The following is a 23,946-nucleotide window of genomic DNA, read 5'->3' on the forward strand; positions in this document are numbered from 1 at the left end:
TTAGAGTTGTGGGTTTGAGTCCTACATTAGGTGTAGTGATTACTTAAAAATAAAATCTTTAAAAACAGATTAGATAAAAGCAGACTTAAAAAAATTTTAGAGCAGGTTTTGATAAAAGAATCTGAGACACTGACCATGTGTATTGGAGTTATGTGTGGGTATGAGAGAGAAAGTCTAGCAAACAAGTAGCAAATGAATGTAAATTGGGTGGATGGAGGAATTTTTCTGGAATGAGGATAGTACCTGCTTCATAGTATAGTTGGGAGAATTAAATGGTAATGTAAAGGGATTAATAGAATAAGAAAGTAAATGCAGTCATTTTTGTTTTCTTGGTCTGAAGGAAGAAACATACTTTCACAATAGCCTGGAGTAGGAGGGAGGCAGAAGGGTGATGTGCTCAGCTACTTATCCAACCAAGCTTAGCTAGGCTAGCAGAGGAAGCCCATGTACATGGTGTCTGGTTGTGTCTCCTCCATGCCAAACACTTGGCTATTTGGAAATAATGAGATGAGGGACTGAATAGTTCACTGATACCTGGAATCCTTGTCAAATGAAGAAATAGCTGTCCATCATAGTGGACTTCTTAGAAGCATCTTCCAATTTGGCCAAAATAGAGGTGATTTTATGGCCATCATCAGCTCTGATTTGTTCACATGTGGTTATAGTAAATTACTATTTCTTAACTCTACTCAGTTACATAGTACTGCATTGGAAATGAATTGCAATTGTGCAAAACTAGAAATGCTCCTACTGGTTATGGAATAGCCTAATGGAATCTGATAATTTCCTATTGAGGGCGATATTGTCATCCACATGTTAGATCCCCCACCTTACACTAAGATAATTTTTATTTTTATTTTTTTTATTTTTTAAGATAATTTTTATAGTGCTCTCCCATGGACTATCGTTTTTTGAGAAAGATCCTGCAAACATACCTGTGTGTGTGTGTGTGTGTGTGTGTGTGTGTGTGTGGGGAGGTAGCTTAGGCAGAATCATTCAGATTTTATTGATGAAGGAACTGAGATATTTCCTGCTGTCATATTTCCTTGGGTAAGAAGGCAAGGAATGAACAAATCTTGAAAGGGGTTTACCTAACATCACAAAGTGGGAGAGTTGGGAAACTGAGCCTGGCCTCCTTAGCCTTCCAGCAGTGAGTCCTGTTGCAAAGAAGCAGCTTGATGAAGGGCCCAAGGACTTTGGAAGGAGAGATGGACTTGAGGGCAGGTCTCCTAAACTCCCTGGGTCTCTGTTCTCATGGATACAACATGGAGCTTCCTGGGGAAATTTTTAATATGAAAGTTGTCATGAAGCTTAAAATGAGAAAATGGATGTAGAAGCATCTGGCACATCTCTTGCTTTCTCCACTGCATGCGAAAAGCTTTGAGGGTGTCATGAGTCAGCCTAACTACTGAGCATCATCATTTTTATGCCTTTGCTTATTGAGAGGTTTCCCTGTACCAGACAGTGTCCTAAGAGTTTCACATGAATCATCCCTTGTAGTCCTCACAGCAACCTTCTCAAGTAATTATTATCCCATTTGGATTGATGAGAAAACTGAGGTATGGAGAGATTGAACAGCTTGCCCAACTATTTATTTAAGAAAAGGCTGAATCTGGATTCAAGTCTTCACTGTCTCCTTACTTATAGAGTCATGGAACTGAAAGGAACTTAAAAAAAAATCCACCTGGACCACAGGCTCAACCTCCAGGTCTTGTAATTTAAGATCTTCATCGCAAGAAATATTTTACTAATTCAGTAGTCCACCTCATTCATGGGGAATACATTCCAAAACCCAACAGGGATGCCTGAAACCACAGATAGTAACAAACCCTGTACATAGTTTTCTTCCTGTACAGAATCCCTATAATAAAGTTTAATTTATAAATTAAGCACAGTAAGAAATTAACAACAATAGCTAGTAATAAAATAGAACAACTGTAATGGTAGTAAGAAAAGTTCATTTAGGTAAGCCCTGTCCATTTAGCCTTGGAGAGTTTGATTTTTCTGAGCTAAGTCCAACTGAAAGTATCACAAATTCCATTCCACTCATTACTTTGACAGAATTTAATTTAGCAAATTGTTCTGCAGGTATGGGTGAAAGATTCAATCACAGAGCCCAGCTGATATATGAGATTAAGGAGGATCCAGCTAGCATTCTTTCTAATGGGCCAATGCCACACACTTAGGGGAATATTAGCACCATGAGTTTCCAAAGGTGCTGTTTATAAATAAAACTGACAACTTCTAACTCACATTTGTCAGTATGTGGGGGCTTTCTGTATGGGATTATTTTCTACTTGGAAGAGGAAAAAGTGTGATGTTAATGAAGGCATATGGGGGTGTCTAGTACACCTGAGGATAGGAGGGCACAATTATCTTCATAATTTCACAATAATAGAGCCCTTATAATACATGCATTTCACTGACAATTTCTTTGAAAACTGGTGAAAACGGAATCTACAGCATGTTCAAGAGTGATAAGTACATAACAATGAGGCAAAATTCTGAAGAGAAAACAGGATTTTCAAGTATATGTTGATCAGCTTAATGAAAAGTTGATGGTATTCCAAATTCCCTAGGCAAAGCCTGTACAGACATATGGGGTTTGTCAGTATAGACCAAGCAGAGTAAAAAGTTGATTACCCAGATAATTTGATTCTGAGAATTTGCTTGGATCAAACCAGCATTTCCCTCTTCTTGTCCTTCCTCTGCCCCCCACCCCCATCCCTAGCTTTTCCCCAGCATATTTTAATTTTTTCAAAATTTTTCCCCCAGCATATTTTTATATCTACAATGTCTCTATATAACTATATAAACCTTCCATTTGACTTTGTGTAGACATAGACCTCGGCTACATATATACATACAAAATACAGTAGATATTCCAAGGGAACTGGATGGGTGAAGTGTACACTGATCTGAAGTCTTTTTTCCTCTGCTATCTCTTGCCAGAGGCAAAGCAAAGTGTGTGTTAATAGTCATCAAGTGAATTGATTTGGATATATTAAATCTAAAATCCTGGCCTTTCTTTCAGGGGTCTGAATTATTTGGATGATTGTCCCGACCTTACTATGAATATATCCAGGTACACAGGCATATTTCTGTATATGTTTAGGCCATATAGATTATCCAAAGTTTAAATATTTCTTTCTTTACTAATAGCTATCCTTGAGGTCTTAGAATACCTGCTTCCCGTTTACTTGGATTCTGGGTTCAGTTAGATTATCTATGAGCAAGAGTGTCTCTGTTCAGTGCTATCCTTCCTCCACAGTAAATATAGGGAGTCAGAATGGGGGATTGGGAGGATGCCAAATAAAGAGCTCATGCTCTCAGAGTGCTTACAATTTAATACTCAGCTGCTGCTCTATTACCAAAAGGTAGGGTGAAAAGAGTATTCAAATGTTTTGATGGCAGTTGATTCAATGGCAAACATTTACTTACTTGTAATTTTTCAATTTTTAAATGGCATTCCTTAGATACAATCATATTGGCTATCTAACACAAGTAGTGGCACATGGAAAATTAACTTCTACTTGATTCTCTTATTTTTTAAATTTTTTTATTAGAGAGAAAGAGTGTGAGTGAGTTATGGGGTGGGGGTTGCAGGGAGAGAATCTTAAGCAGGCTCCACATCCAGCATGGAGCCTGACACAGGGCTCCATCTCATGACCCTGAGATCATGACCTGAGCTGAAACTGGGAGTCGGATGCCTAACCGACTGAGCCACCCAGGCGCCCCATAAAGAACTAATTTACAAGGTGTGTATTTTATTCATGGCTATGTATAGTGATTCAATGAACTCCATAGTTGTTAAATGTTTAAGATAACTATTAAATCCGAGGTAGGATAAAAAATGATTGCAGGGCCTCCACCCTGACCATGTTCTCCACTGATCTGTTGCTATTGACTTCAAGGTTATGGAAAGAAAGGGGGGGGGGGGAACTGTTGAGGGAGAAAGAGGATGGAATAGGTTTGAATCCACTGGTTTGTGGAATTATATATAGATGTAGAGTTCTCCTTCCTCAAATCATTGGGGCCATTTTAAGAGTTAATAGATGTCATTATTTAAAGTTACTCTTGGTTAGCACTAGTGGAGCTAAGCAATGATGCAAACATGAAGAAAATTTTATGTGAATTTGAAATGCATTGTGTGATTTTTTTTTCCCCCCTACAGCAGATGTGTGGTCCTGATTGTATTTTACTCAGGCTATTACTAAATTACTTTATATTACCTGAATCTATATCTATTGTAGCAGAGGTGAGTGGCTGAGGCATCAATTGAGAGACTGGGAAAAGATAGTCCCCCTGTTCAATTTTTGCCAGTTAAGTCACCATGAATAATCAATCAAGAATTAGTTGAATAACTTGTAGGAAAAGTCAAATGCTGAATTTATAAGCATTTCTCCAAAGAATATGAATGTTGTAGAGCCTATCACTGAAAACTAAATCAAAATACTTTTATTCACATTAGCAGGTATGTTTGGCCCTAAGTACCCAGACATCAGCCAGCTTTTCTAATGGACTTGAGTGCTTCTGCCCGAGACCTCAAAATGCTCTTGGGGCAGGGCAGTGGAAATTTTGTGGGAAGGAGGACAGAAAGTTTGCTGATGGCCTAACTTTTCCAAAGCATGTTTTGTGGAATTGAGCATTTTCCCTGCAATCTCTTGGCCTCTATTTTCTCTGAAAGACAAGTTCTCTGGTTTGGACAAAAACAGATGACCAATGTCTCCTGACTTGCTGACAGTCCATATGAGGTATGGCTATAAAATGGCATAGGCCACCAAATGTTCACTGCGAGGATGACGCTACTTGGTAAAGACAGGCAGTTTCCATGTGAACTACTGATGAAATGCTCAGAGTAGATACTGATCAACCTTCTTTAGTGTTTGAGGCACTTTTCTGAATTTCTTGGGACAAAAACCATTTCCAGCAAGTTGTTAGTCTCATCTGGGTGTAAGGACAAGCCATATTTTTTCTGCATATTTTCAATACACTCTCCTTGCAATGTCTGCACGTGGAAACGTCTCAGAAGTGTAACCAGGACAACTTTCATCATCACCATGGCAATGTACTTTCCTGCACAGCTACGAGGTCCAAAGCCAAATGGCTGAAAATACCTGTAAGGAACCTATGAAAATAATCAGACAGTTAGCCAGAGTCATGCAATCTCTGTTTGATTCACTATGAAAACACTGATCAATCAGAACGCTGTCACAGGGCTTAAACCGTGCTCTTCCCTCAATGAAATGACTGTAACTCAAATAAGTTCTTTTATCCATCCAATATTATTCACCCCCTCTGATATATGCCCAACCTTGGACAGTCCCTACCTTTACCTTTCACACCAATTTGCTGAGATAAAGCAATGCACATCATCATATTACAGCCAGTGTTAGCATACTCAATTAGGTCTATGGGATGACCACAGCTCTACTACTCTTCTGCGTGTCATTGAGGCAAAGATTGTTTTTGTGCAAATATGTTGACTCCTGCCTGGCCTCTTAGTGCCAAGCATCCAAATATTTTTAGTTATGTGAAAAATTAATGGGGACCACATCTGTCTGTCTTGTTACCATCTGTGCTTACATAGTACCTGGCTCAAAGTAGAGGCTCAGGAAGTTTTTGTTGACCAGTTGTCAACATAGATAGCATGGGTTGCTCACCTAGGAGCAGAATGAATTAGAGAACTGGAGTAATTAAGATCATGTTTCTATATCATATGCAAATGCAAGAAAGAACAGTGAGGGAAATATCTGGAAAATTTTGATTAATAAATATCAGTGCCTAAAATTTGACATAATAGAAGCTGCATCTACAGTATATTTCAAGGATGGAAAAAGCTGAAGCTCTTCTGGTTACTGAGTTCTATTTAGAATGGGAACTAGTGTTTATGGGGCCATTTGGTGAACCAAAGGCAGACTGCAAAAACTAAATCTTTTGGTCTCATTTGATATCCATCTGAAACACAACTGGACTTTCCTTTGCTTAGGTGGTGCTAAAGTTGACTCTACATGATTACAAAGTGACAAGTTGAAATGGAACAGTAGGTTGGTTGGGTTAAATAACATTTGCCTCATTGTAGCCAAATTAAGGGCCTGGATTTTTCACATTTTGACCCATTGTGTGGCCACCATGTGGGATACTTCTCAGAGCTGGAGACCTAGCATCCTTGGCTTGAGGATGAATATGGTAGTCATGTTCTAAGCTAGAGGAAGCATGTGCTTCTGGTGAGGCAATAGAGGGGAATAAGTAAATAGAATGAAATGTACATGGTGCAAACACAGAACAAGAGAGGATTTAACAGTTGACATTTCTGAGAGTGGCACACTTGGTTTTAAGGAAGGGCTCTTACATTCTTTGCAAAGTTTTCAAGAGTAAATTCATTGGGCTTGGGGAAAAACTCCAGTCTATGCATTCTTCCAATATTCAGGATAATGTTAGTCCCCTTTTTCACTAGGTAGCCATCAATGATATCATCCTGTAAGGCTTTGCGCATGACCAAGTTCACAACAGGCTGGTACCGCATGCTCTCGTAGATAAAGTTTTCCACCACTTTTAATTTTTGCATATCATCAATCCTTATATCTCTTTCACCTGTGGGAGTAGATAAATAGGACAAGGAGATAATGATAGTTTCAATATGTGATGGGCAATAAAACTCCCATAGTTTCCACAGAAGAGTCTGCTCCTGGCTGAACGTTTTTGTTTGTTTGTTTGTTTGTTTGTTTTCCTATAGTTTTAATGCAAACCAGCAATCTGGGCAAAATAGGTCATTTGGTTCAAAGAGTGCTTTGTAAAAATTCAGATTTGAAGCCAATTACTATAAAACCTAGGAGATTTCATAGAAAAGTCTGGATTTCTGGAAAAATAAGAAAACCTGATAAAACTGGGCCCACAACACTACATGGCAATGATGGGCTGAACTTGAAGGCCAATGAGCCCTTTAGAAGGGGCATCCACCTTCAGTTTTATGTAGACCTACACAATCTGCTTCAAACATATATTTTCCTGGTCTCTGAGGTCTTCGAATTTTGTCTCCTACTGTAAATTCTAGGGGACATTTACTCCTTCTCTAGTCAAAATGAGATGGTGAATTGAATCCCTTTCAATGAAATTTTCTCCTCTGGTTACCTGTGCAGTCATCTGCCCAGAATGCATCACTGATAGTCCCTCCTTCCATCTCATCAAGAACAACCTATTGTACTAGAGGGGCAAGAACCTCCTCTCCCTGCCACAGCAAAATAGGTGCTTCAGCTAAACTCTCAGTGTGCTGGGGATTGACAGATACTTGGCACTGTTTCAGATTGGTCTGACACTGGTCAGAGAGGCTTGGATTATTCCCAGAATTGGCAAAGCTTCAGAGCATCGTCAAATGAGTTACCACATTTGCAGAATCAAAATCAGCCTAGAAGCCTAGAGTCCCAAGGCAGCTCTGTCTCCTGTACAGCCATATCATTCAGAAAGGGTCTCATTTGGTCAGAGAACTCTGACAGCCCTGCCCCTTGTATGCTGCTCTTTGTATACTTTAGGGTGTAATGGGGTACATTTATTTGGGATGGGGAGGTAGAAGGGAAGATGACAGAGAAGGTAACCAAAGGCATTCCATAGTAAGTAATTACTGTAGCCAGTTCCCTGGATAGACCCACAAAAGCATTTGGCCTGCGTAAGGTAGGCAGAGCATTTATGTGCACATTAAGAAAAACATTGACGAATACACAGCAAAGAATGAATAGTGGTTCCCCCTGGGGAATGCAAATGAGGCTGGTGAGGAGAGTGGAAGGGGTCAGGGAGTGTCACCTTTTGCTTTATACCTATCTCTATTTAAAATTTTTTCAATGAGCATGCATTGTTTTTATAATGAAAACAAAAACACAGAATGGAACTAACTTTTCAATCCATGTGGCATAACCAGATGGGGCAAAATGACTACCATTATTGTTCTGTGGGTGGATTGTAATAAAGATTTTGTTTGAAATCATATTCTTAGGACATAAGAAGCTGACCTTAGAAGACGGTTACTAAGCTCTATTACTAGTTGATCAGTTCTTACCTACAACAGCCTGGATCTCCTTCATTATTGATTCTTCAACCTTAGGGTGCTTTGCAATGAGAAATAGCATAAAGAACACAGAGACAGACATGGTGTCTGGTGCTGCGATCAGCATTTCCAGTATGCACTGGTTCACATTCTCTCTTGTTAAGTCACCACGTTTCTGAACAAAAGAGGGAAGAAAAATTGGAAAAGTAAATTTATGCTTCCAAAAAGGAGGGGGAAGGGACAGTCATGATCAAAAGTATCAACAAAATGGAGTCATAAATATTACACCTCTGTAATTGACATTTTTTTATAATAGTCTTCAGCTGAAAGAGGACAAATTTAACCAATTGTCTATGTATTTACTGTCTTTAGGCTCCTCTATTTTCATATTTTGTATTGTGCAGATACAGAAGTTTCTATCTTAAAGGTCATTCTTACCAGAATGTCTAATGAGTGGGCTCTTGGGGTTGCCATTATAGAAGTACAAGAGCAAATAAATACTTATATGCAGAAGTATACAACAATTACAAGAGGGAATCTTTATACAACCTACACACAAACAGTCAAATACATATGTTGTGTGGAAATTATGATTAATCTAGGTCAGTACCTCAGCAAAAATCAATTCAGTGGCAAAATCCATATGGTCTTCCAGTTTCTCTGCTGTGGAAATTCTGTGTCTTTTTTCTTCTATCAGAATTTCCATGGCATCTTTTAAATCCTTGCTATAAAAAAAGGGGGGGGGGTTTATAATCTATCTTTAGTTAAGACATGTAGAAAGTATATTCATTTGCCATTTGTTTAATAAAATTATCTGCTTTAATTGAAGCTATTAGTGCTCATGAATAACTGAATTTAAACTTAATTCTTCACAAATATCCTGAAATTACGTATTCATTATACTTCATGTTAAGGAACCAAATTTAGCTAGGATTTCTAGGTAATGATAGCAAAATGAAGGCCATAACTTGTAGTGAAAGGTTAAAAGCTGGTACCCAAATGGTAAATCCAATCATGTTTTCTGACTTTTGATGTGGCCAGTACAGTGTCTAAATTGAAAAACAAAACAAAAAACCAGCAAAGGCAAACCATACTCTCCACAGTTTGCCCCAGGCACCTTTACTTCCTGTTTTTTTTTTTTAATTTAATTTGCCAACATATAGTATAACACCCAGTGCTCATCCCATCACATGCCCTCTTTAATGCCAGTAAACAGTTACCCTATCCCCCCACCAGCTTCCCCATCAGTAACCCTCTGTTTGTTATCTAGAGTCAAGTCTCTCCTGGTTTGTCTTGTCCTTCTAATTTTTCCCCACTCAATTTCCCCTCCTTTCCTTATGGTCCCTTTCACTACTTCGTATCCACACAGCCTACTTCTATTGGCCCAGCTCTGGAAACAACTGAGTTTAAGATTTTCTATTCTAGAAAGTAAACGCAAAGGATTGAGTATTATTCTTGATATTCTCTTACCTTGAAGTTTCTGCCACATAGTAAATGTGAAGTAAATATTTATTGACTGACTGACTAGCCACATGGGTATGTAGAGTATATGCATTTTGACAGGGTGGAAGAGGGAAGAGCACATTGGGAAGGGAGAGTCAGTTTCTAGTCTGGATTGTTTTCTTTCTATGTAACCTACTTTAAGTCTCTTACATCTCTTTTAAAGTGAAGGTCTCAGACTCAATGAACAGTAAGTCTTCTGTAAGATCTAAACCCTGCTATTCTTGCATTTGTCTTGAAGTGTATACATCCATATGTAAATATTGTTGCCCAGTCTCAGGGGAGACTCAGGGGAGTCTCATTCTGCATTATAGTAAATGTACAATAAATGTACAATTTTCTTTCAAATTTTTGTTGACATGGTCACTTGTACAACCATGTTGATGATGTTGATGCAGATAGCCTCTATGTTTACTCCAGCTTAGCAGGAAAAGTAAGGGAAGATTCTACCCACTTTTTAAAGTTTCTTTTGGGCATCTCAAGGAAGGAAGGTGTTTCAACATTTGAAGACCTATTCTTCAGGCTAGTATAGTAATTGTGTTATTCTAAATAAGGATGCCATCCTTTGTGTATCTCTGTAAGCATGCCTGCAGAAATACACCTACCTCCCGATATACACCAGGGTTATAGTCACATTCATTCATTCATTCATTCATTCATTCATCTATCAGTCCATTTATTCAGCAAATATTTGTTGATGCTCTTACAAGGAACAGATAACTCACTCAGTTGGTGGGCTGTGAATGCTCATAGCATTCCTACCTGAGCAGTGGCCCCTGAATGGTCTGGGAGTTGTTGAAATGCCCTTAGACTATGAATTCATGGAGAATTCCTTGGTGGAACTGCAGTCACTTCTGAACATCTGGGCCAGAATCAGGGGGCCCGTGAATGCTAATTGGGAATCCTTCTTATTTGGATTAGAAGCTGGCCCTACATAAATTTGTGCATCTGAATTTATATGCCTGTAAAAACTGGGAGAATTGAGTTCAGTGACAATTTTCAGGGAATAGGAAATTTCTGACTTACAAAAACACGTAATACAAGAATATATCTGTGAGTCTGTGGTTTGGAACTTTTATACTAAAACAAGGGTGGCTAGGTTATCAGTCCAGGCTACAAACACTATTTAAGGTGTTCTGTGGTTAAAAGCCTTAAACTTGCCAGAATAAGAAGTTGAAAATGTACTGCTGTAATATTGGGAATTAAGACAGGCAGAAATATAAAATTGAATAATTAGGGATGGGAGTAGATGTCCCAGAATCCTTTCCATCAGTGTATTTCTAAAAAGTATTGCTATGACAGAGAAAGACAACTATTACATGATCTCATTTACATGTGGAGTATTAAGGCAAAACAAAAAACCCCAGCTCATAGATACGGAGAAGAGATTGGTGGCTGCCAGAGGTGGGGGGTAAGGATGGGCAAAATGGCTGAAGGGAATGAAAAGGTACAAACTTGTAGTTATAAAATAAGTTATGAAGACATTATATACAATATGGTGACTATAGTTAACAATACTGTATTACAGATTTGAAAGTTACCAAGAGAATAGATCTTAAAAATTTTCATCATAAGAAAAAATTTTGTAACTAGATATAATGGTGATCATTTCACAATATATACAAATACTGAGTCATGATGTTGCTTGTACACCTGAAAGTAATACAATGTTATATGTCAATTATACCTCAAATTTAAAAAAATATTGGCATTGTTGCAATGGACATGGTTGGGAAAGGAGATTAAAAGATTTCTCTAGGTCTTTACTGCTCTAGGACATAGGCGATATAGATTCATATACTAACCAGTGGCAAATATTCCATGTAGAAGGAATGTTGCTGAGCTAATTTCTATAGAAACCTAAGAGAAACCATTATACAGTTTCATGCAGTAAGTTTTTATGAGCTTGCTGGCCAAAACCAAAGCTAAACTGATGACTAGGAACTATAAAATGAGACTCTTTAGACCCATGCCAAATTTGAACATAGTGAAGTGATGGATCCTTTATCTCATTGATTCAAGTCACTATAAACTTTTTGGAAACTAAATGAAATGTGTAAAGACCCAAGTGGCCAAATCACCCACCTAATACTCACCAACCACATGAGAATATATAAAGCAACAAGATGTCTTCCTTCCTGGAAGCTAACACTGTTAAATTTCAAAATATACAAACAAAGTACACAAAAAGTTGGGTCTTCAAACAAGTTGGGGAACTTTTTGAGATGGAGGATTTAAGATCATCAGGGACATCTGGTGGAAGATATGAACAGAAGGAAGAAGAAAACTAACATATTTAGTGCCTTCTATGTGCCATCCTCTGTGTTAGTTGCCCTACATAAAGGATTTCATTAACCTGTATCTCTCTTCTAAATGGTAGGTTACATTTTACTTTGAATAACTGCCCAAGGCCATTTAGTTACTAAGTGGTAGAGACAGGATATAAACCAGGTCTGTCTGCCTCTAAACCCCATGGGCTTTTTAATGGTGTCTGAGCCGGTAGTGTTCGGTGGCTGGCTACTTACACTCTGAAAACCTTTTTTTTTTAGACTGTGGGCTATTGGGCATTTTTCCAGTTTTTGTCAGAATCGTTTATAACCAAAGCAAAGCCATTTAACAACAGCTTCAGGATCCCCCAAAGACATAATATACATGACTAAGAAAAGGAAATCCCACATTTTATTGAAGTCCATTATATTCAAAAATTCTTTTGAGACTACTGTCAATTCCTACAAGTTGAATTATGTTAAATTCATTCAGAAGCAACATGACTATAAAATGATTTTGTGTTTCCAATTTCCAGATACGAAAAGAAAGTTTTGACAGATAATAATGATAGGCTTCAGCCAACCCTTCTCTTCAACTCAAACTCCACTGCAGTGTCCTAATTCCAGACATGGGGCTCGCAGGCCACCCACTTGGCCCCATTGTTGAAAAGCTGCCTGGGCCCAAGGCCTCCCTCACTCTTTGGTCTGGCCACATGCAGCCAAATTGCTATAAAGTGTTTCACAGCTTCCCCGTGGGCTCTGAAGAGTAGAAAGCTAGCTGAAGAGGCCAACAATAGCAAAGACACAACCCAAAGTCAATCCAATCTCACTGATAAGTTTTCCAAACTTGTGTTACTTACACAGACTTTTCATACTTTTTGTATAGCCAAGAAATCTTAAAGAAGATGTCTGGTTTGAGAAGGAGAGCTTGCCACGCATCAAAATAACCCTGGATTTTAACCACAATGGCACTTTCTGGAAAAACAAAACAAAAGAGCAGAGTAGTTGAGCAAAAATGTGAGCCCAAGAAGGGTACTCTGAGAAGAGAAGATCCCCTGTGTAGAGTTTCTTACAGCCTGGGCTTCTAAGTTAGGCAAGGTCCCACTTTCAGTGGGTGTTTGAGCCATATGAATGCCACTAGACAAATCAACGTTGATTGATTCTTCTTGGCATCTAAATCAACCAAGTTAACCAGAGATTTGCCACTTTTCAAGTTTGTGTTAGAGGCACAGCCTAGAATCTCAAATGCCCCTCCTTGACTGAGTGTTCAACTCCTGTTTTTTTGGATGATGGGAAATAAGAGGGACACCAGTAATCATGGCTGTTATTCTCCTCAATTCTGGCACCTGGGAGGGAAAAAAGCCACGCCACTTTCCTGTTTACATTTTGGTCCAGACTATAGAATTCATCTGAGTATCTCTAATATCTTGTCCCAAGGCTCATGCATAGTCAGCTATTAATGGATGTCCTTTAATTAAATTGCATGTTTGGGGAAAGAAAACCCCTTCTTTTTTTCAAATTGTACAAAAAGGAAGGAAATAGGCATTTATTTTCAACTGCCAAATACCAGTCACCATGTAAAGTGCTTTACAAAAGAGACCTCATTTAATCCTTATAATCTTGCTAGGGGAGTGGTAGTGTCATCACTTTTTCAGATGAAGAAACTGCAGTTCATAGAAACTGGGAAGCTTGCCTTACACCATACAGCCAGTGTGGCAGGCAGGCCCTTAGGCTGGACCCCAGCCTTACCTGACCTCAGAGCAATGTTCTTTCCTCTTTGTTGCACTGGCTCTCTCAGGCAAATTGAGAGGTTAACAAGGATGGGATATGGAGAAGGGTAGAAACATAACTCTGCATGGGTTATGTAGGTTCTTAGCCTCATAGCCTGATCCCTAAATTAACAGAGATTTACAATTCTCTTTACTTCATCTTTCCTAAGAACTGAGGTTAACAGGGAACCATGACACAGGGACTTATAAAATAATGGACTTGCCTAACCTTAGGAGAGCTGCATGTAGAACAGGCCAGCTGGGATTAGAGTTCCTGTCTGAAAAGGATCAGACAAGGAGTGTGACTAAAAATACTCAAGAGTGACTGAGGCTCCCATCCAAATGACAGTCAGATGAGGTTTCTATGACTCTTGTAGGGAGTAAGTAAAGAGCAGGGGAGAGGAAGAAAGCAGAGCTAGAGAAGAGAAAAGAAGTGCTTATAGCTTGTCTGTTCGTCCAAAAGTGGCCAATTAGGCAGCAAGTGTGTCAGCTCAGCTGCTTTGGGCCAGTGTTAAAACAAGACCCTGTTCTCATGCCTGAAATGTTCCTCCCTCAGACCTGGATGTGGCTCACACTCTTACTGCATTTAAGCTTATGTCTAGGTGTCTTCCCTGCGCAGGCCTTTCCTGACAACCCTCTCTGTGATAGCCTTACCCACTCTCCCTGTGACACCTCTCCTTCACTTTCTATCCCCTTGCCCTGCTTCATTTGTTCTTCAGGGCAGTTAGTATTGCTTAATGTATTATTAGATATTTACTTGTTTGCTGTTTATATTGCCACTGGGATGCAACCTCCTTGAAGGCAAGGACTTGATCTATCTTGTTCACTGTTCTATCGCTAGAACCCAGAATGATGCCTAGCAGAAAATAGGCAATTAGCAAATATTTTTTGAATGAACGAATGAGTCAGTGAACATTCTAGAATTCAGGGAAAATTACATTAAGCTGGACATTAAGCTGGACAACAGCAGAATGGAATTAACATAACTGATTAATGGGGTTTTTTTTGATGATGATAGAGTTGCATGTACGTGTTTTAATATTAGTTTCTGTAATAGTGAAGGGAGTGGCTTTTTGAGTGAGACATTCTTGCCAGAATTGTTATAATGCTAAATGACAAACTGTATGTAAAGCAACTTTTTTTTTATAGTAGATGCTAAATGAATGGTAGCTATTTTCATTATTTCCAGCAGTAGCACCAGCACCATTATCATTGTATAGACAGTTTTCATGCTTAGTAGCTTTGAGGGAGGTGTGTGTATGTATATTTATGTATATATGTGTGTTTGTATATCTGTGTGTGTATGCATCCAAAAGAATGGTTGGAATTGGTTAAATATATCATTTTGATTGGTGGTAGGTTATGTTAATGGCCAAATGAACTGATACATTTGTTAAGTTTTGACTGTGGGTAGAATCGTATTTCCCAGAGCAATGAGGAGATATACAAAAGAGGAGATGGACCCTATTTAGAGAAACTTATATCTTATAAATGAACAAGGCAGACACACTAGGAAAAAAAAAACCCATAAGGATACTTAGAGATGTTCTAACAAGAGTGCTGTACAAAACAGTATATCTTTCCTTGGGTCTGTTACCCTTTCATCCCCTTGTTCAATAAAGGGCAGAATGTTAATTCTCAAGTACCGTCCAAGGGGATCCCCAGGAAGAGAATGTTAGAGGTGTCCAGCATGATGCGCCGCATGAGAGTCAACACGTCGACATAACCCAGTTCGTTGCTGACTTCCTCCAACCTGTCCAGATGCGTTATGATGGATCCAACACAAACTGTTACCATACGCACGAGGCCGGGGCCAGACAAAGCTGAGGGGAACACATCAGAGAATGAGTCACTATGAACTCAGGGGCACACACAATCAGGTTATTTTGGCCTTTTATGTTTGGAGTTTACTGTACACGATTTTTTATTCAGTAATTTGGCAGAAGTGTTCATGTTCTTTTTTATACCTTTCTGCAGTCTCCTAATTTTCTACAAATATACATTACCTTTATGGGTGAAAGTGTATGAATGAATGAATAAATAATTAAATATTTTAAACAAAATATTGAAAATTAAACTTTTCACATTATGGCAAATCATTTGTGAGACTGCAAGTGAAATGTTTAGTACTTGTGGTCATAAATCACAAATCAGTGGTTTTCCATATTTGTTGTATATATATATTTCTCTAAAGGTTTGGATTTGGCAAGGGTGATATTTATTTCATGCTTCAGCAGGTGGCAGGGTATTGCTATAGAACTACTCAAATTAGACTTTAGCTATTTGATCTAAAGTGCTTCCTGTTTACTTGTGGTTTATGAGGTTCAAAATGCTGGTCTTAAAATTACCATAAGTGTTCTTCTCTTAATTTTAGTTTCCCTTTGAACTACTTCTAGATTTGTTTTACTCAACCAAGGTCATGATAGCTAAGCAAATTTTCTTATTTATTTGAGAGAGGGAGGGAGGGAGGAAAAGAGAGAGAGAGAGAAAGAGAAAGAACATGATGGGGAGGAGCAGAGGGAGAGGGAAAAGCAGGCTCCCCGCTGAGCAGGGAACCCAGTAAAGAGCTTGATCCCAGGACCCTGAGATCATGACATGACCTAAAGGCAGACGCTTAACTGACTGAGCTTCCTAGGTACCCCTTGGTTCTCATCACTGAACTGGGTACCCAAAATACAATGATAGTCAAGACATAGTTCCTACCCTCAAGGAATTTTTTTTTAAAGATTTATTTGTTCATTCATGACAGAGAGAGAGCAAGAGCGAGAGCGAGAGAGAGAGAGAGAGAGGGCAGAGAGAGAAGCAGGCTCCGTGCAGGGAGCCTGACGTGGGACTCGATCCCGGGTCTCCAGGATCACACCCCGGGCTGAAGGCGGCACTAAACCGCTGGGCCAACAGGGCTGTCCCCCTCAAGGAATTTATAATGGGGTGAGGGGCAAAGTGGCAGATCAGAACCTCACCAAATATCATCCTAGGTAATGTGTTATGCTAGAGGTGCGTGCAGAGTGCTATAAGGTACAGAAAAATGGGCCTACTAAAGGATCCTGAAGGGTCTGGGAGGCTTTTTGAGAAGTGGATGCTTATGATAAGTTTTGAAAGAAGGTAAAAACTACCTACATTAAGAAAATTTGACAAGGATGCATTCCACAGAAGGAAAGAACAGGATACTCCAAGACAGAGAAGGGTAGATCAGCACTGTATGCCCAGGGCACTGTAAGTAGGCCCTTGTACCAGATGAGTTTAGAAAATTCTATTAATCTAAAATATTTTTAAATTCTATTAATTTTTGCATGGCAAGGCGGAGGATGTTGGTATGTGAGAATTAATTGCTCCTAAATACTAGTTCACATGTTCCTAATGTACCTGGGCCAAACAGCAAAGTAAAATAAAACTTACAAATCTTGTCATTTGGAATGACATGGATCAACCTAGAGGGTATTGTGTTAAGTGAAGTAAGTCAGACAGAAAAAGACAAATACCACATGATTTCACTTATATGTAGAATCCAAAGAACAAAACAAATGAACAAACAAATGGAAAGAAATAGACTCAAATACAAAGAACAAACTGGTGGTTGCTAGAAGGGAGATGGTGGGGGATGGGTGAAATAGGTAAAGGAGATTAAGAGGTACAAACATTCAGTTATAAAATAAATCATGGAGCTATAATGCACAGCATAGGAAATACAGGCAGCAATATTGTCAAGTCTTTGTATTCTGACAGATGGTGACTACACTTATCGTGGAGAGCATTTCATAACATGTATAATTGTTGAATCACTAACTTGTACACCTAAAACTAATATAATACTGTATGTCAATTATACTTCAACAAAAACAAACAAAAAACATACTTCTATAGGATCTTACAGCGTTATTTCATTTATTCTTCATGATAGTCCTAGAATTAATGTTCTGTTGTATTTATCACCTTTTGTGGAGAAGGAAACCGAAGCTCAGAGAGGTTGAGTGACTTGTCCAAGGTCATATAGCTAGTAAAGTGGCAGAACTAGGACTTGAACCCACAACCTATAATCCTGAGTCCTATAGTCTTTCCATTATTTCAGTCTGCAGTTTTCTAAGGTATGAGAGGATAGATCTGCCCCAACAGGAGTGGTAGACAGAATAATAGCCCCCTAAAGCTGTCTAGGTCCTAGTCTCTGGAAACTCTCAATATGTTACTTTACATGGAAAAAAAAAAAAAAGGACTTGGCACATATGATTCAAGTTAAGGAGCTTGAGATGGGGAGAGTATTGTGAATTATCTGAGTAGGCCCAACCTAATTACATGAGTCCTCAAAAACAAAGAACCTTTTCCAGCTGTCATCAGAGTCAAAAAGTGATGTGATGATAGATGGATGGTCTTGAGATATATGATATAGAAAGGACCCGACCCACTGTTGCTAGCTTTGAAGACAGAGGTAGGGGCCATAGGCCATGGGATGCAGGTGGCTTCTGAAGCTGGAAAATACAAAGAAACAGATTCTCCTCTGGAGCCTCCAGAAAGCAATACAGCTCAGCCAATACCTTGATGTTAGCCTGTTGAGACCCATGCCAAACTTTTGACCTATAGAACTATAAATTAATCGATATGTTGTTTTAAGTCACTAAGTTTGTGGCAATTTGTTACAGCAGCAATAGAAGACAAATAGAGTGGAGTCTACAATAGAGTTGTACTGAGTCTTGGTTATGGGCAACTCTGTAGAGGTAATCAATGCTCAGCAGAACAGGCATAGTTTTTCCCTGTCTCAGTAGCCACATGGGAAGCATCCAAGTTCATTCACTACAGGGCTGACTAGAGGGAAAAATATTAATGGTGCATGGTCAGACCTAAAATCCATCTATCCCCAGATTCTATCACTGACAGTGTTTACAGGACATGATTATCTTACTTGATGTTGATGTCAAAGACTGGACATGTATATTCCTCAAATGCTTCATTTCTAGCAAAATACAGTAAAGGGGGAAATCACTGACAAGGAGTTTGGGATCAGGTCCGTGCTCATCTATTACTTGCTATGTTGTCTGAGCAAAAATCACAACCTCTCTAGGACTATATTTCCCCAACTATGAAATTCAGAGACTGGATGAGATGACATATACATTCCTTCCTAGTTCTAAAATTCTCTAATTTTATTCATAAATAGCTTTCTGTTAAAACATCTGGGATGTCAGTCAGTGATTCAGCAAACACATTGTGTGGCTATGTTTAAATCAAACATGTGACTGACAACATTAAATTCTTAATTGAAATGATCCTAAGTACAGAGCTCCATCTCTTCTTCATGTCCTTGGAATTGCTTTGTGCATCAATAGGAAGAATGGAGCTTGTGGTGGTTAAAAATGTAGGCACTGACATTGTCTTCTGGGCCACCATTTACTAATTTGGGGATGTTGGGTAAATTAGCCTATTTATTTAAGCTTCAGTTTTCTTATGTGTAAAATGTAGATGACAAGAGTATTTACCACATGGGGTTGCTGTGGGATTAAAATATCAAGTACTTAGAATAGTGCCTACCATATCTTATTACTTCAAAATAAGTGAAGCAGCAAAACTTAAATTCCAGAAAAGGGGGCATTTTTATAGATAAAATAGAATGTCACTGGCACCTGATTACCTTTTGTAAAGAAGGGTCGAATAGCTTTCCAGAGTGTTGGATTGTTGTTAAATATGATGCCGTTTTCATGCATGCCAATGCACTGCAATCCAAGTTTGCTGCCAAATCGGGAGCTGTAGTGACTGTGCTTCATTATGTGGAACATGCTAGAGGACCTGCAGAGACAGCAAACCTTAGTGTTAATTTTTAAGGGTTAGGAGAATTCATGGTGATGATTTTGACTACCAGGTGGCTCTCTTAGCAAATGCCTGTTGATCTGAATGTAAGGCATTCTAGGGGTGTCTGAGTGGCTCAGTCGGTTAAGCGTCCATCTCTTGGTTTTGGCTCAGGTCATGACATCGAGGTCCTGAGATTGAGCTCCATGTCCTTCTGGCTTTGTGCTCTGTGGGGAGTCTGCTGGAGATTCTTTCCCTCTCCTTCTGCCCCTCCCCCACTTGCACCTTCTCTCTAATAATCTAAAAAATATAAATACAAGGCATTCTAGTAGTCATATTGAATAAGCATTTGTTAGCATAAGAACATCCCTCTCCAGTTGAAATATTTCTACCTACTGAGTGCCTGCTTAAGCATCACCAAAGATAGAACACACACACACTATTCCTTATTTCCCTTTAAAAAAAAAAAAAAAAAAAAACAACTCCAACTCACCAAAATACTACCCACTGCTGGGGTCAGAGCTGCAAGGCCTTGAGAGACTGAGACCTTCACACCACCAGAGAGTCCAGAAAGCCTCCTGCCCGACTCCAGACACTGCCACTCCCTGCAGGAGTGAGTCTCAGAATCTAGAGTTCCTGGAAATGCTGAAGTCTTCTTCAGTTTGGAATTGGTGGTTCTGCCTTGAACCACCTATCCTCAGAATCTCTAATCAGGACTGGCCCCTCCAGTGGGTATCATTCCGGGCATGAAGGACATCTTCTGGACACTCCTGATTCTCGGCTTATCTGGCTGGGCTGAGCCTGGAAGGCTGTCTGGGCTAGTGACAGCAGTTATCTTGGGATTCTGCATTCCATCCTGACTCATCAAGGTCTCCAGGGGCACAGAGTTCTCTCAGGATATAGGGCATGGTGAGCCATTAGATAGCACTTGAGGTAGCAACATGGGGACCTTGCCAACAGGCTTCCTTGACCTTCTCAGCTCCTCCTCACTGTTTTACCTCCATCCCCCACCATGCCCAGCTTTTAAGGCCGTGGAGGAACTAGGAAGGAAGAAGCAGCTCCTTCTGTCTCGCCCCTCTGTACCCATTTCCTCCTCTAAAAGCTGCTTCCTGCACCCCACATCCCAGGAGGGGGGCAATTTAGGCATGATAAGGCACTGAGAGTTATGAAATGTTATAAAATTCTAGCTGAAGAAGGCATAGGAGCCTGCACATGTGAGGCCAGTATTCTCTTCTTCTGTAGAGAGAGACTGACTTACTTTGTTGAGATGTTAAGACTTCTTGGAAGTAAGCTTATGGCATTAGAAGGATAAATGGGTAATTCGAATAATTTAATCAAAAGGATAAAGGACAAAATAAAAATTACTCTCTTCAGGATAAATGGTAGGTGGGTTTATTGGAGGGCAGGTGCAAGCAGCATGGGGAGTGAGGGGGAAGAGAGCTGAGATGAATGCTGTAGAGTGAAGATTTGGAGAGACTGGACTCCTAGCTCAGTGCTCAGGAAGGGAAGTCTGTCAGGAATTTATGGAGTTGAGAATTATGGAATAAATTGGTTTTTCCACCTGTCAAGAAATGCTGTAGGTGACTGCATGGGACTTTGACTGGAAAATCGGTTCATGCAGGGCTCATGGGGAAGCAGGCTAGCTGGACATGAGCTGAATGACAGCTGAGGCTGTGGATGGTGTGGGTCAGGAAACTGGAACTCCAAGATGGAATGGGCTAATAAACTATGTGGCTAAGCCTTCATAAGCTGAGCAAGATGGACATTCCATGCAGACAGACAGGACAAGTGTTTATTGGAGGATGGAGAAGATAACAAACAGGACCTATGGTGCCTCTATGTCTGTTATCTCCATAAATGCCAATATCATATTGTAGGTGTAGACCAGACACAGACACCACTTGGAAAAATCAAATAAGGTTATCTAGAGGATATGGAAGAAAGTCAGAAGAGTGAGGATAAGAGGCAGACAAAACACTGCAGAAGAGGGTGCATCCTCACCCACAGGGGCGCATGCTCATGGTTGAGTGAGTGAGGGAAGGAAGGTCACATGTCAGCCACTTCCTTCTAAGGCCCTGCCCTTCCATACAGAAGGCTGGAGCATGCTGCCTCAGAGGCTCTGGGCCCTCAAACATCCCTGTCCTGCTGAGTAGATGCTAGGAACACAGAATACCCAGAGGACCACAGAGTTTGTGCTCACTTACAAAGTCTTGTTTATCATCTTCGGCCTCCCTGTACTACCAGAGCATGTACATATTATCCAGTACATATATTACCCAGACTCCTCTGAGGCACACGACGACAGGCTCTTCAGATCACAAGAGTGATGTCACAGTATTTGTATGTGGACAACATGGACAAATGCAAACTCCCCTTAGTAAACTGTAAGCGTAAGCAGATTTACTTTCCTCCATATATATTTTCAGTAACTTCAAAATATTTCCACTCAAGTATATTTAAATCGATTGCCATTTTTCTTGGAGATGGGGAGAAAAAGGGAGCAGAGTTTGGGAATTAAAACAAGGGGCGGAGTGGTTAGCAGAGACAGGAGTAGAGGTTTTTTGGCAGTGTGACCATGGGAGGCGTGAAGAAAGCTGAGGCAGGGTAGACTGTCAGGAGTGTGACTTTTGGCCATGTTAACAGTGCTAGAGCCAGGCCATGTATAAATGTTGCCTACCTGTGTATGCTCTGGTGGGGATTGTAGGTAGAGCTCAAGTAACATAACCTTTGATCTCGGGCCTTAAGAACTAAACTGCTCAGGTCTGCTAGATAAAATAGCTCCCCCAAAGCATTTTTCACCTGAGGATTACAAATTACCCCCTGTCTCTGAGACCAGAGCAGAGTTCAGAGGCAGAGATCATAAAGTTAGAAAGGGACTAAACATTTGAGCAGAGGAAGAGGAAGGACATATGCACATTATTGCAAGAAAGCAAAATATATTTATAAACTTCTGATACTGCAAAGGAGGATATTTTCTGGTGTGGGAGGAATAGAGAGAGAGAGAAAGAAACAAACAACATGGTGCCTTAAATGTGCAAATCCAACATACATAAAATATCATCAATGTTATATTTTAGATGCTGTTATTTTTTAATTTTGGTGAACTTAGTATTTATACAAGTTTTTACATGTTCATTGCAACTTTGGTTCTTCCTCTCTACTTCTCCACTGAAATTTTGTTTCTCAGCTGCAAATTCTCCTACTCTGGGGCTTTTGTACACATAACTCTCAGAGATGGGGAGTAGCCTTTGTAGTATAGGCACCTGGTTCTTTCGCTGGGCTGGAGTGGCCATCCTACCACTTGCTCTTCCCTCTTAAAGTTGATACTTGGTTCCTAAAAGGATGACTTTGCCTTGATGAGGTTGTTCAGTTAATGCCTGTGAAAACACATTCCCAAAGAAGACATTGGGACAAAGGAGCTGTGCTCTGGCTGAGTAGATTAGGCTAAAGGCTAGGTATTAGCTAAACCCTCACATTTATGATGGTTCCATAGTTCTATTTAAATTTTAAGAGGAAGACCCTGAAATAATAGCAATGTCAAGAAATGAAAATAGAATTATTATATGAATAAATTGTATACTAGATAATTTCTTTCAGGAAAAAAAATCTTGTTTTCAAATCAATATACTCTCTATTAGGTCAAATATTCTCTCGATTTGATTCCAGATAACATTCATCAAATGATCCCTGAGTTTCGGACAAGTTTTTCTCTTCCTAGCAACAAAAATAAAAACAAAAATCCAGATGCTTCTGTTTGTATTCCAAGGAATTAATTTGACTGACAAACAGCTAAAATTTTGTCCTGTACAGAAAAATTGTTCTATAAGAGGACTTAAAAGCTTATTAATATATTTCAGGACTTTAGCCTTCTCTTACCTTCCCCAACTTATTCTATAATTACAGCAGAAAATAAGTAATTTGTACATTCTTCATTCACAAATTCATATCTAAAAATTTTAAGTGCTCAGAGGTAAAGCAGTACACTATTTTTTTCTGCTTTGACACCTGGAGCTTCTATATACTGCATTAAATTAATCACATCAACCTGTCCATTTACTTTGAAGAATTACTAATGTATTTTTTGTATTTTTTTATTGGAGTTTGATTTGCCAACATCTAGCATAACACCCAGTGCTCATCCCGTCAAGTTCCCTGCCCAGTGCCCATCACCCAGTCACCCCAACCCCCGCCCACCTCCCTTTCCACTACCCCTTGTTCATTTCCCAGAGTTAAGAGTCTCTCATGTTCTGTCTCCCTCTCTGATATTTCCCACTCATTTTCTCTCCTTTCCCCTTTATTCCCTTTCACTATTTTTTATATTCCCCAAATGAATGAGACCATATAATGTTTGTCCTCCGATTGACTTACTCAGCATCATACCCTCCAGTTCTATCCAAGTCGAAGCAAATGGTTACACGATACACAAAGATAAAATACTAATCAATTTTAAAAAGAGAACAAGAGACCCCAACCTTAAACCTGACTAAATGTGTATTAGTAAATGTGTTCTTTAGGGGGCGCCAACATCTCATTGATTTGGAGTCAGAGGCTCAGACTTGGCAGGGACAAAGCTGACAAGACAAATGTGATACACCTGGCA

At 39.5% G+C, this 23,946-nt stretch overlaps 1 protein-coding gene across 11 annotated transcripts in view; it reads right to left on the reverse strand.

The window, feature by feature from the left end:
• Window positions 1-971: 971 nt before the first annotated feature.
• Window positions 972-23,946, reverse strand: part of LOC112675933 (aromatase) — a 123,782-nt gene continuing 100,807 nt past the window's right edge. For all 11 annotated transcript variants that reach the window (XM_035708789.2, XM_025472795.3, XM_025472794.3 and 8 more), the window contains 7 exons: window positions 19,192-19,346; window positions 15,221-15,397; window positions 12,666-12,780; window positions 8,649-8,763; window positions 8,051-8,213; window positions 6,353-6,594; window positions 972-5,128 (listed from right to left, as the gene is read on the reverse strand). In XM_035708789.2, the coding sequence (XP_035564682.1) occupies window positions 4,880-5,128; window positions 6,353-6,594; window positions 8,051-8,213; window positions 8,649-8,763; window positions 12,666-12,780; window positions 15,221-15,397; window positions 19,192-19,346 (1,216 nt within the window). In that variant the 3' untranslated portion in view covers window positions 972-4,879. The remainder of the gene's footprint in view (window positions 5,129-6,352; window positions 6,595-8,050; window positions 8,214-8,648; window positions 8,764-12,665; window positions 12,781-15,220; window positions 15,398-19,191; window positions 19,347-23,946) is intronic.

Source organism: Canis lupus, chromosome 30, assembly GCF_003254725.2.
Source record: "Canis lupus dingo isolate Sandy chromosome 30, ASM325472v2, whole genome shotgun sequence".
NCBI lineage: Eukaryota > Metazoa > Chordata > Mammalia > Carnivora > Canidae > Canis > Canis lupus.